We start from the raw sequence: 12,873 nt of genomic DNA on the forward strand, positions 1-12,873 counted from the left end.
AGACTTTAGTCCGGTTTCCGGTTGATGGCTTCACCGAGGCCTGAAGTGGATACCTGCGCAAAGGAAGTTATTTAAAGTGCCGCTGAGGGTGCACAATCCCCAACAGCACTACTTCACTGTAGGAAGGTGAAATTCCAGTGGCAAGAGGGAAACCCAGGACGACCAGTATCTTCCACAGCTGTCCGAGCCCCAGTCTGTCAGCGTCCGCCTATCACGCACCGCCAGCACGCTGCTTTTCTCTCAGGGTGTTCTCCCCTAGCCTTTGTCGTACCAGATGCGGGACAGTGGTTGATAGCTGCAAGGACGTGTCCGCAAAGAGGTGGGCCTGTACAGATGCATCTCTTGGGCCCACTGCTGCTCCGAGATCCCCTGCCAGTTAGCCTGGAGTTTCAAGACAACCAGTAAACGTGTGCCGCCGCGAGGAGGCCCGACAGGAGTCTTGGTCATGGAGAGGTTTTGCACCAACAAGGGGAGACTTGTGCATGAAGCTGCTCCCCACTTCACTACAAGGGCTAGCCGGTGACAGCGAGCTGTAAGCGAGAGTATGCAAGCACATGGTAAGCGGGCATGCAACTAACCTCTACCTAGGCACTACTGCACTAGATGCATCACATGCACGCTGCGGTTGCCTGCCAAAAAGAAAACGGAATTAACATAGATTGTGCCATTATACAATACATAGCCTACTGCATATATGCATGGCAAAACTGATTTAAGATGTCTTTGATACATAATTCATTGGTCTGGCCTGAGTGTGTACTGTTCTTATGCATCATGGATGGACTGGTTACCTTATGCTACGCTTCAAAATGTATATCCATGAGTCTGGGAGTGAACGTATAGCCCTAGGCGATGTTGTTGGTTCATTGATTGTGCAGGGCGTATTACAGTTAGCCTACAATTAGTGAATTGGTATTTGATTTTGAATAGCCTGGTTATAGGGAATTTTTATATTTTCATAATTAAATTGGGTGACACATTACCTTTAGCTATACAGAATCTCTCACTACCATGCGTTTCCATCTCCTCCTCTCTCTCCTTTATTCCTTTCTCGAGTGTGCAGACAGGCTGTCAACAGTTTAGTGAAATATGTTTAGTTGCGAAACGTTACTAATCGATGTACCCGAACAGATTTCACTTGGTTTCCCAAATTAAGCACAGGGTAGCTGCAAGAACCAAATTGGAGAGCCCATGGCATACAGAGTTTGGGTGGAATATCACCTGTCGGGCAGCCAAAGCATACTCATTAAACAGTGGTTGATGCAAGGAGTGAAAAAAGTGTTCTTGTATTTATTTATCAGCGGCTCATATTAAGCACATGCTCCACTATAAAACTGAAGTAGCCTACAAAATAGACCAACGTCCCATATTCGAGTGCATACAGATGACATGTATTTGTTCCCCTGCGATAATGGCCAATTCTAAACCACAAAAAATGTAGCATATTAGTAAAGACACTATTCAATTGAGAATAGTCTGATGGGTGAAAATACAATAATTTGATGAGAAAACAGCTGTGCAGCCTGAGGAAAGAAAAAGCGCAAGCTTTTTTGCTGCTTTATCAAATCATCAATAGCCTAGTCACACCTTGCAGCCCATATACTGTATGTCTTGATTTCTAAGACATTCTATGGTTTGTATCATTCACAACTAAAGATTCCAAATAAATCCAAATCTAGCATACAGGACCTGTCCAAAGTGTGATTGCTTTTACACAATATAGCCACGTCATACAGTGCATTCGGAAAGTATTCAGACCCCCTTTACTTTTTTCCACATTTTGTTACATTGCAGCCTCATTCGAAAATTGATTAAATTACATGTTTTACTCAATCTACACACAATACCCCATAATGACAAAGCGAAAACATTATTTACATAAGTATTCAGAACCTTTGCTATGATAATCGAAATTGAGCTCAGGTGCAACCTGGTTTTCATTGATCATCCGTGAGATGTTTATACAACTTGATTGGAGTCCCGCTGTGGTAAATTCAATTGATTTGACATGATTTGGAAAGGCACACACCTGTCTATGTAAGGTCCCACAGTTGACAGTGCATCTCAGATCAAAAACCAAGGCATGAGGTCGAAGGAATTGTCCATAGAGCTCCGAAACAGGATTGTGTCGAGGCACAGATCTGGGGAAGGGTACCAATAAAATGTCTGCAGCATTGAACATCCCCAAGAACACAGTGGCCTCCATCATTCTTAAATGGAAGAAGTTTGAAACCACCAAGACTCTTTCTAGAGCTGGCCGCCCTTCCAAACTGAGCAGTCAGGGGGAAAGGGCCTTTGTCAGGTGGTGACAAAGAACCCAATGGTCACTCTGACAGAGCTCCCGAGTACCACTGTGGAGATGGGAGAATCTTCCAGAAGGACAACCATCTCTGCAGCACTCCACCAATCAGGCCTTTATGGTAGTGTCCATACGGAAGCCACTCCTCAGTAAAAGGCACAGGATTGCCTGGTTTCCTCCAGTGTCGCGTCTGGAGGAAACCAGGCACCGCTCATCAACTATCCAATACCATCCCTATGGTGAAGCATGGTGGTGGCAGCATCATTCTGTGGGGATGTTTTTCAATGGTAGGGACTGGAGGGCTAGTCAAGATCGAGGGGAATGATGAACGGAGCAAAGTACCGAGAGATCCTTGATGAAAACCTGCTCCAGAGAGTTGAGGACCTCAGACTGGAGCGAAGATTCACCTTCCAACAGGAAAACGACCTTAAGCACACAGCCAAGACAACACAGATGTGGCTTCGGGACAAGTCTTGAACCCGATTGAACATCTCTGGAGAAACGTGAAAATAGCTGTGAAGTGACACTCCCCATCCAACCGGACAGAGCTTGAGAGGATCTGCAGAGAAGAATGGGAGAAACTCTCCAAATACAGATGTGCCAAGCTATTAGTGACATACCAAAGAAGACTCAAGGCTATAATCGCTGCCAAAGGTGCATCAAAAAAGTACTGAGTAAAGGGTCAGAATACTTACAGTACCAGTCAAAAGTTTGGACAGACCTACTCGTTCATGGTTTTTATTATTATTTTTTACTTTATTTAATTTTTTTACTTGTATTTTTTTTTTTTTTACTATTTTCTACATTGTAGAATAATTTTGAAGACAACACAACTATGAAGTAACGCATATGTAGTCATCAAAAAAGTGTTAGACAAATAAAATATATTTTAGATTCTTCAAAGTAACCACCCTTTGCCTTAATGACAGCTTTGAACACTCTTGGCATCCTTTCAACCAGCTTCATGAGGTAGTCATCTGGAAAGCTTTTCCAACAGTCTTGAAGGAGTTCCCACATTTGCTGAGCACTTGTTGGCATCTTAATCTTCTCTCTGAGGTCCAACTCATCCCAAAACATCTCAATTGGGTTGATGTCAGGTGATTGTGGAGGCCAGGTCTTCTGTTACATCACTCAAATAACCCTTACACAGCCTGGAGGTGTTTTGGGGTCATTGCCCTGTTGAAAAACAAATGATAATCCCACTAAGCACAAACCAGATGGGATGGTTTATCACGGCAGATTCTGTGATAGCCATGCTGGTTAAGTGTGCCTTGAATTCTAAATAAATCACTGACAGCGTCACCAGCAAAGCATCTGTAAGAATATTTTAAGACATAACGCAGAGGACTAAAAGGTCAAGAGGGAATTAACGATCAATGGAAATAGTTGTTTTTCTGCAATAGGGAATGAATGATTAATGGGTTAGAGACATGGGAGGAATTTCAGTCTGGGACTCATAGCTACATGTGGCAAGTTCTCATTGGTCCAAATTGTCTATACATTCAGCCTGAAACGGGATACATTGGCCAGATATTATTGCCAGGAATTCAAATTGGTCAACCACAGGCTAGGGTTGGGGGTTATAAATTACATCCTGCCCCTTTGTTCTGTGGAGAATCAGTGAGGACAGGGAAGAATGACCATCTACTTCCCAGCATAACAACTATGATTTGTTCTCTTTGAATAAAGCTATTTTTCTCCCCCTGATTTGCTTTGGGGTCTGTTATTGATGAATAACATCAACTGATAACACATCCCCACACCATCACACCTCCTTCTCCATGCTTCACTGTGGGAACCACACATGCGGAGGTCATCAGTTCACCTACTCTGCATCTCACAAAGACAAGGTGGTTGGAAACAAAAATCTCAAATTTGGACTCATTAGACCAAAGGAAAGATTTCCACCGGTCTAATGTCCATTGCTTGTGTTTCTTGGCCCAATCAAGTCTCTTCTTATTATTGGTGTCCTTTAGTAGTGGTTTCTTTTCATGAAGGCCTGATTCACACAGTCTCCTCTGAACAGTTGATACTTTTTCCAACCTACACTCTGAAATTTGAAATGATGCATTCAATACAGACAAGAAAAATATAATGTTATTAGTTTAAGCACACTGTCTATAAAAATAAAATAATGGATTTATTGTGATGGTGTATATTTAATGATTTATTAGACTTTTTGTTTAAATAGCGATGTTCCAAAGGCACGCATCAGCGGCTTGTATGTGTCGAGGCCTGGAGATGCGTGTTTGTTATTTAATGGTCAATTACCGGGAGACCGGCAGACTTTTGCATGACAACATTTCATGACTGCTACAGCCACACCTGAGACAAAAAAAATAAAAAATAGTAACACAAGTCTTTATCGTTGGGTTTTTTACAGGAATGTTTGGCGATTGACTAGGAATGCCTTGAAGATAAACTGGTTGGTGACCACTGCTCTAGAAAGTTGAGTGAAGTTCAGTGTAATGATTCTCCCATGGGCTGATATATTTCTGCGAGGCAATCCCGGGGAGCTGCGCGGCAGTCGGGGCTACTGCTCACGCAGCTTGGAGGGAACATTGCTTGTATCATCGCACATACTACAAATCACCAACAGAGGGCAACAATATTGAATACATTTTCCCATTCACTCTATTGGTAATGCTTACCATTTGGATCACAACTGTAACATTTGCAGAGATCCCCCTCTGGAACTTTGATATGCCCGTAGAGTATATTATGTTCACCAAAAAAAGATCCAAATAAATTGGACATCTTCAATATTCATGCTTATTTTTAAATATTAATTTAAGAATTGTTATTGAAATAAAAATACTACTCATATTACAGAGCAAGCAGTAAAGCTTCACATGACACCAATTTTTGCTTTGTAGCACCTACAGATGAAACATTATGGAGTCTTAAAGGAGGTCATAAATATGCCAATTGATTGTTTTTAGATACAAATGTCAATAATCCTTTCTCCATAAGGACCATTCTACGGATTTACATTTTGTGAAAATCCATAAAATCATGGTCTTTTTTGTGACCTGGTTTCATGAGGATTCACTCTATGGCTCTACTATTGCCAACTTGTTAACTGCCTAACCTGCTCTCTCTCAGGATAAGGCCAAATTAGCACCTAAATACGCTTTCCAGGAACCCCTTTCCATTAGGAATGTTTCAAACAATAGGTCAAAAATACATTTTTAACCATAACTTCTTATTTAACCAATAAATATTCCTCATTGACTCACAATTTTTTGTCATGAAAACCGTATACCACGGGTATGACAAAACATACATTTTTACTGCTCTAATTATGTTGGTAACCAGTTTATAATAGCAATAAGGCACCTCCGGGGTTTGTGATATATGGCCAATATACCACGGCTAAGGGCTGTGTCCTGGCACTCCGCGTTGGGTCGTGCATAAAAACACCCCTTAGCCGTGGTATATTGGCCATTATACCACACCTCCTTGGGCCTGATTGCTTAACAACAGACCATTGCACCATACTGAATCTTCCCAGATCCTTTGTCTGCACTTATGGACTTGCCCTCTTCAATTCGAAACAAAGGTTTTCAATGTGGTTCAAGTCTGGAGACTCAGTTGCCATTGCAAAATGTTGATTGTGGTCAATTAAGTTGTTTAAAGTTTTATTAGTCGTATGTATGGGAAACACATGGTATACACTGTCCAACGAAATCCTTACTTGCAGGTTCCTTCGACAATGCAACAATAAGAAATAAAATATAAACAAAGTAAAATGGCTCAGTAGAATAGAATAAACATTTTAGTATCAGTATAATACAGGAATTCACAATTTATAATCCAATATTTTACACACTTTGGGGACGGGGGGGTTTAGGGGGCAAGTGTTTACATTGTGCAGTATTTAGAAATCATAATACGAGTCTGGTAGCAGCAGTTGTGTCACGTCTGCTCCTGCTCCTCCACGCCAGAATACTAACCACCGGTCCTGGGATTCATCATTACGCACACCTGTACTCCATTACCTTCGTAATTTCCTCCCCTTTATGTCATTCTCCAGTTGGTATTGTTCTTGTGTTGTTTTGTTGTTTTATTAAAACGTTTCACCTGCACCTGCTTCCGACTCACCGCCCCATCATTACAAGTTGTGATGTGTGTGTGTGTGTGTGTGTGTGTGTGTGTGTGTGTGTGTGTAGCATACGTTTATATGTGGGTATGTGCTAAGGTGTGTTGAGTCAGTGTAGGTGGTCAGTCCAGTTCAAGTGTTCAGCAGTTTGATGGCTTGTAGATAGAAACTTTCTCTGACCCTGTTGGTATCAGACTTCATGCTCTGATGCCATCTGCCCGACGGTAAGGGAGAGAGAACAGCTCGTGGCTGGGGTTTCTAGGGTCCTTGATGGTACTGCGGGCTTTCCTCAGGTGTCCTGGATGGGCGGGAGCATGGTCCCAGTGATGTACTGGGCCGTCTTCACAACCCACTTGAGGGCCTTGCAGTTGTGGAAGGAGCAATTCCCTTACCAGGTCGCGAAGCAACCGGTCAGGACCTTCTCGATGGTGCAGCAGTAGTATTTGGAGAAAACCTGGGATGGCATGCCGAATTTCTTCAGCCGCCTTAGGACGTAGAAATGCTGTTGCGGCCTCTTGACAAGAGTGGTTGTGTTATTGGTCCATGTCAAGTCCTCAGTGATGTGTACAAAGGGGAATTTAAAATTGCAGACTCTCTACCGCAGTCCTGTTGATACGGATGGGGCCATGTTCCCTCCTCTACTTCCTGAAGCCAATAATCAATTCCTTTGTTTTGCTGATGTTGAGAGAGGTTGTCCTGGACTACAATGCCAGTTCACTTACTTCCTCCCTATAGGCTGACTCGTCATTGATGGTTAATCAATGGTTAATCTGTCTATTCCCCTGCAAGGAGACAGAAAGTCACCAATAATATTACAATTCATTCTATTGAACATTTATTCCTGTTTGATATGCATTTATATTGGATATGTTATCCTGTTATCACATGCCAGTATTTGTTTTGTATCCAATGCATTTAGCTTACATTAGGATGAAGTAACCTAGGCCTTCTAATCTAGTTAGATGGCATCATATTACCTTTCAATATTAGTTACCGACAAACGTAAGCATGTTATATTGAACATCTGTGTCATGTAATAATAATATGCAAGGGTGTGATAGTTGTATGAATTAAATCACAATTAAAGACTACTCATTATAAAAAAAAACATCAGCTCTAATGCAATATTAGCTTCACAGTGAATCTCCACTATTCTGGCTATTGATCATTCTTAAACAGTCAGTAAAATAGCATATTTAGCTATCACAAAAAAAACAGTCTAAGATATCATGGAATCTTACCAGTCACATCCACAACGATGAAGCTGCAGACCAAGCAATATGCGAGAGGAGGACCCCATACTGTAGGATAATTATCCTGGTCGGTGTCAATTTCATTCATGAACAGGTACTGAGGATATCAATTCTGTTACTTGTTATTCATATCAGATATTTCCATTTTGGGCTAGGTCACTGAATAGCTAGCACCAGTTGCTCACGCTGCTACAGTGGCAACAAACATCTCACCCCTCGTGGAATGTGAATGGTTTATCACGTGATGCTGCCTTTGAATCACTTCCCAAGTGGCAGTAACCTAATAGAAAAGTGATACCTACTAAGGTATGTGCCTTTGGAGGTAAGTAGGCAGCTGCCTTTGGATTGGTTAAATAATAAGAGTAGGCTACGTCAACATTAGTTTCCATTCATACAAAGTTTCAAAACAATTGCCCAGCAATGGGCGTGAACTCCTGATGCTCTGAGCCGAAGTGTGCTGATCAGACCACTGCGTTACGGCAGTTCACAATGCTCTAGAAAGCCGTAAAAATACTTGATGGTGTGAGGTTCGTTGGTTTGCTGGTTTGCAGAGCCTTCCCCAAACCATAGCCCCTTAGGTATGGTACGACAGTGCATTGTATAGCCTACAAACACCACTTCCAGCTGCCCCCAGGCAGCGATTCTAAATATTCAAAAACATTTTTTAATTCTCATTCTTCAGTATTATTTTTCTCCTGCGACGAAATGGGTCATATTAAGATCCGACATCTGTATGTATGCACTCACGCAGCCGAGTTGGGGAATAGCTTTCAAGATTCTTAGAATTGGTAATACAGTCAGGTGGGGGGGGGGAGAAAGAGCAGCACTGCTGAAAGAACACCAGTCCATCTATAGATTTTAAAGTGAGGAGCAGCAGAGACTGGTAGAAAGATGGGTCTTCTAGTCAGCTCTTCAAATGTGTCCCTGATGTGCTCATGTTAATTTAGTGAATAAGCTTTGAGTGATTTAAAACCGCACCTTTTTTTGCTTCTTTTCTCCAACCGCAGACAGAGTGAAACAAATAGACTGATGGGCCATTTAATATTCACCAGCCTGGCCATCAATTCAGGGGTTTGCTTTACAGCTGGCCTGGGATGCCTAGGCTCTGGCAGGAGCCATTGTAACCTTGCAGGGGATGATGATCAGATTACGATGCTTTATGACTGAAAATTGGATGTAATCTAATTGTCTGTTTCCAAGCAATAAAAATTGCATCAATAAAGACAGAGAGAAAGTGGATCTGGTGATGAAGTGGGAAGGCTTCTGGCAGGAGACCAAATAGGGAGAGAGTAATAGAGGAAACAAAAAAACAAAAAAGAGGGCGAGAAAGCGAGAGAGAGGCGAGGCAGACAGTTAAGAGACCGACCAAGAACAAACAGATGATATTCCCAAGGGAAGTGAAGCAGGACAAGAAGCACATAGTATGTCATACCTCGCAGCTCTGCCACCTGTTGGGGATGTTGGCCCGTAGTTTCTGGTCACACACCACCCTCCTCATCTCTTCCACCGAGGGGTCTGACTGGACCAGGTCATAGTAGGGCAGCTGGTAGTCCTCGTGGATACCTGGGGAGCAACAGACACGGGATGGGATTAGACACAAGGCCAATGGCAATCTAGGAACAAATTCTGACAAAGTGTTGAAAATATCAGAGAAAGGCAAATGATGACTCCAAGCCTTAGAGGGACAGACTAAACTAGAATCAGAGTGAGTCCCACAATATATCCCAAACCTTGGGCCTTGTGTCAGTGGCAGGCTGCACTGTGTAACAGACATGAGGCTTTCAGAAATTAGCTGCGGTCCTTGGGGCCAAAACGAAAAAGGAGCGTAGTGTTATCTCCAGTGGTGGGTAAAGTACTCATTGTCATACTTGAGTAAAAGTAAAGATACCTTAATAGGAAATGACTCAAGTAAAAGTCACCCAATAAAATACTATTTGAGTAAGTCTAAAAGTACATGGTTTTAAATATACCTAAGGATTAAAAGTAAATATAATTGCTAAGATGTACTTATGTATCAAAAGTCAAAGTATAAACTATTTCAGATTCCTTATTTTAAGCAAACCAGATAGCCAGGGTCACACACCAACAGTCAGACATAATTTAAAAACAAAGCATTTGTGTTTAGTGAGTCCGCCAGATCAAAGGCAGTAGGGATGAACAGGGATGTTCTCTTGATAAGTGTGTGAATTGGACCATTTTCCTGTCAAAATGTAACGAGTAGTTTTGGGTGTGAGGGAAAATGTATGGAGTAAAAAGTACATTATTTTCTTTAGGAATGTAGAGAAGAAAAAGTAGGCAAAAATAATAAAGTAAACTACAGATACCTAAAAAAACTACTTAAGTAAAAATACTTTAAAATTACTACTTAAGTACACAACACCACTGGTTCTCACCTCCTATTGAGCATCTCCGTGCGATCTCCCAGAACACCAGGCCCATGGCGTAGATGTCTGCCCGCTTGAACGACTCAAAATGCTTCATATTGATTGAGTCATCCAGGACTTCAGGGGCCATGTACCTGAGGAGACATTCACCAGACAGTTCTCTTTAGCCTTTCAGACACAGGGTCGACAACATGAGCTCTTTACTCACTCTTCATTCTCAAAGAGTATCCTGAGTGATCAGGGTGAACAAGTGTACTCTCAGTTAAGAGGTAATGAATGTACTATGCTGGTTTAAACATGAACGTTCTAAAGATGAATATTCTACACTGACCTTTTCTGATCCAAAGCTCCAATGACTGTCTAAAATCAGGATTTAAACATCCCTGTACAGCACATATGTCAGAGTCAAGGCCCGCGGGCCACATCCGGCCCGCAAGAAGGTTTTTTACGGCCCCTGGGATGATCTTGATTTATTATTAGAACCGGCCCGCAGCAAGCCGGCAGCCCGCAGATCTTTTACACGCACCAATACTACATTTCCCACAATGCAAAGGTGACGCACCGAGCAGTAGGCTGCTTCATTTCAATATTTATTGGCACAGCAGTCGTCAGCATCACAGTAAAATTAACTTTCAGATACCCATCAAAAATGGCAAAACGGAAGGTGGATACTGAGAACCGGGGGTTTCAAACAAGGTGGGAGTCGGAGTATATGTTCACGAAGGTAGCTGGAAAACCTGTGTGTCTTCTGTGTGGAGAAAGTGTGGCGGTACTGAAAGAGTATAATCTGAGACGACATTATGAAACGAAACACGCGGACACACACGCGGACGCAACTGTCAAGGCCAGTTTTATTTTGGCAGAAGAGATCGCTAAATCAGCCCGGCCATTTACGGAGGGGGATTTCATCAAAAACTGCATGATTAAAGTTTGTGACGAAGTTTGCCCAGAAAAAAGGCAACTCTTTTTAAATGTGAGTCTGAGCAGAAACACCATTGCCGAGAGAGTAGACCAGTTGTCCATCAATCTAAAAGAGCAGCTTGTGAAAAAGGGAAAAGATTTTATTGCATATTCCTTGGCTGTGGATGAGAGCACCGACATTTCTGACATTGCCCAGTTGTCAATTTTCATCCGCGGAGTGGACTCCAACCTAAGCGTGACAGAGGAGTTTTTGGCTTTACGTCCTATGCATGGCACAACTACGGGGCATGATTTGTATGAAGAGGTGTCAAGATGTGTAAATGAGATGGAGCTGCCTTGGGAAAAACTCGTGGGTTTGACAACCGACGGAGCACCTGCGATGTGTGGACACAGGAGCGGACTGGTGGCGAAGATACGGGAAAAGATGCAAGAGGAAAACGCGACAGGTGAGCTGACAGCTTATCATTGTATCATACACCAGGAAGCGTTGTGCGGTAAAGCCTTGAAAATGGAGCATGTAATGAGCATCATCACGCGCACAGTTAACTTTATCAGAGCCAAAGGTTTGAATCACCGCCAGTTCAAGGCATTTCTGACGGAGTTAGAAACGGAGCATGGTGATTTGCCTTATCACACAGAGGTGCGATGGCTAAGCCAGGGAAAGGTGCTTCAAAGATGTTTCGAGCTTCGTGAGGAGATTTGTCTGTTCTTGGACAGCAAAGGGAAAGACACAACACAACTCCGAGACGAAATGTTTCTGTGTGAAATGGCTTTTCTGTGTGACATTACGAGTCATCTGAATGCAATAAACTTGCAGCTGCAGGGTCGGGATCGTGTCATCTCTGATATGTACAGTACAGTGAAGGCATTTAAAACCAAACTGACTCTGTGGGAGACGCAGATGCGGAAAGAAAATTTGAGCCACTTTCCCAGCTGCCAGACCATGAAAGAGAAGCTCTCTACCAGTGCGTTCCCGAGCACACAGTTGGCTGATAAAATAGGTATGCTTGCCGCTGACTTTCGACGCCGATTTGCTGACTTTGAAGCACAAAAAAGCAGGTTGGAACTGCTCGGTAACCCATTTGCTGTTGACGTGGAAAGCTCACCACCAAACCTCCAAATGGAGTTGATTGACCTCCAATGCAATGATGCACTGAGGGCAAAATATGCGGCAGTGGGTGCTGCGGAGTTCGCCCGTTTCCTCCCCGGCACAATGCCCCAGCTGCGCATCCAGGCTGCTCAAACGTTGTCTATGTTTGGCAGCACATACCTGTGTGAACAACTGTTTTCTTTGATGAACCTCAACAAAACATCACACAGAAGTCGACTTACTGCTGAACACCTCCACTCAATTCTGAGGATTTCTTCAGCTCAGAGCCTTACCCCGAACATTGATGAACTTGTGGAAAAGATGGGACACCACCAAGTATCACCCTCAACCTCAAACAAGTGAACATTACTGTGCAATCACATATTTAGAGTTTTTACTCAGTTCAAGTTTAAAAGTTAAAATTTAATATTTGTTTTCACTGCATGTTACTTCTCCTTAAACAAAGTGTTGTTTTTGATTAATAGATTTTTGCACTTTATTTTTTTGTATTTCAATCCAATTATATTTTAAAAATATTTCAGTTGAGTGGATGATAGAAAATTGCTATCATTGTTTTTTCTTTGAAGTAAATTTAGCCCACTTTTGCTAAAATAGAAAATATAGTCTACTGATGGTGCCTTGAATACCGGTTTCTTTCATTTAATGTTCATGTTATGGGGATATTTATATAAAGGAAATTTGTCTTTTGTGTCTGTTGAAAATTAAAGATTACTGACAGAGCCATAAGAAAATATTGCTTTATTTATCTGATCATATTGTAATATATTTGTTAGGTTTTCAGTAGGTTCAATTAGGTTCACTAG

General features: G+C 42.2%; 1 protein-coding gene across 1 annotated transcript in view; it reads right to left on the reverse strand.

Moving 5' to 3' along the window:
- LOC139376112 (TGF-beta receptor type-1-like) overlaps positions 1 to 12,873 on the reverse strand; it is an 87,107-nt gene that overhangs the window by 11,496 nt on the left and 62,738 nt on the right. Inside the window, exons 7-8 of the mRNA XM_071118308.1 lie at positions 10,048 to 10,172; positions 9,087 to 9,217 (exon numbers count right to left, since the gene is read on the reverse strand). Coding sequence (XP_070974409.1) covers positions 9,087 to 9,217; positions 10,048 to 10,172 — 256 coding nt within the window. The remainder of the gene's footprint in view (positions 1 to 9,086; positions 9,218 to 10,047; positions 10,173 to 12,873) is intronic.

The sequence above is a fragment of the Oncorhynchus clarkii genome, chromosome 20 (assembly GCF_045791955.1).
Source record: "Oncorhynchus clarkii lewisi isolate Uvic-CL-2024 chromosome 20, UVic_Ocla_1.0, whole genome shotgun sequence".
Lineage (NCBI taxonomy): Eukaryota > Metazoa > Chordata > Actinopteri > Salmoniformes > Salmonidae > Oncorhynchus > Oncorhynchus clarkii.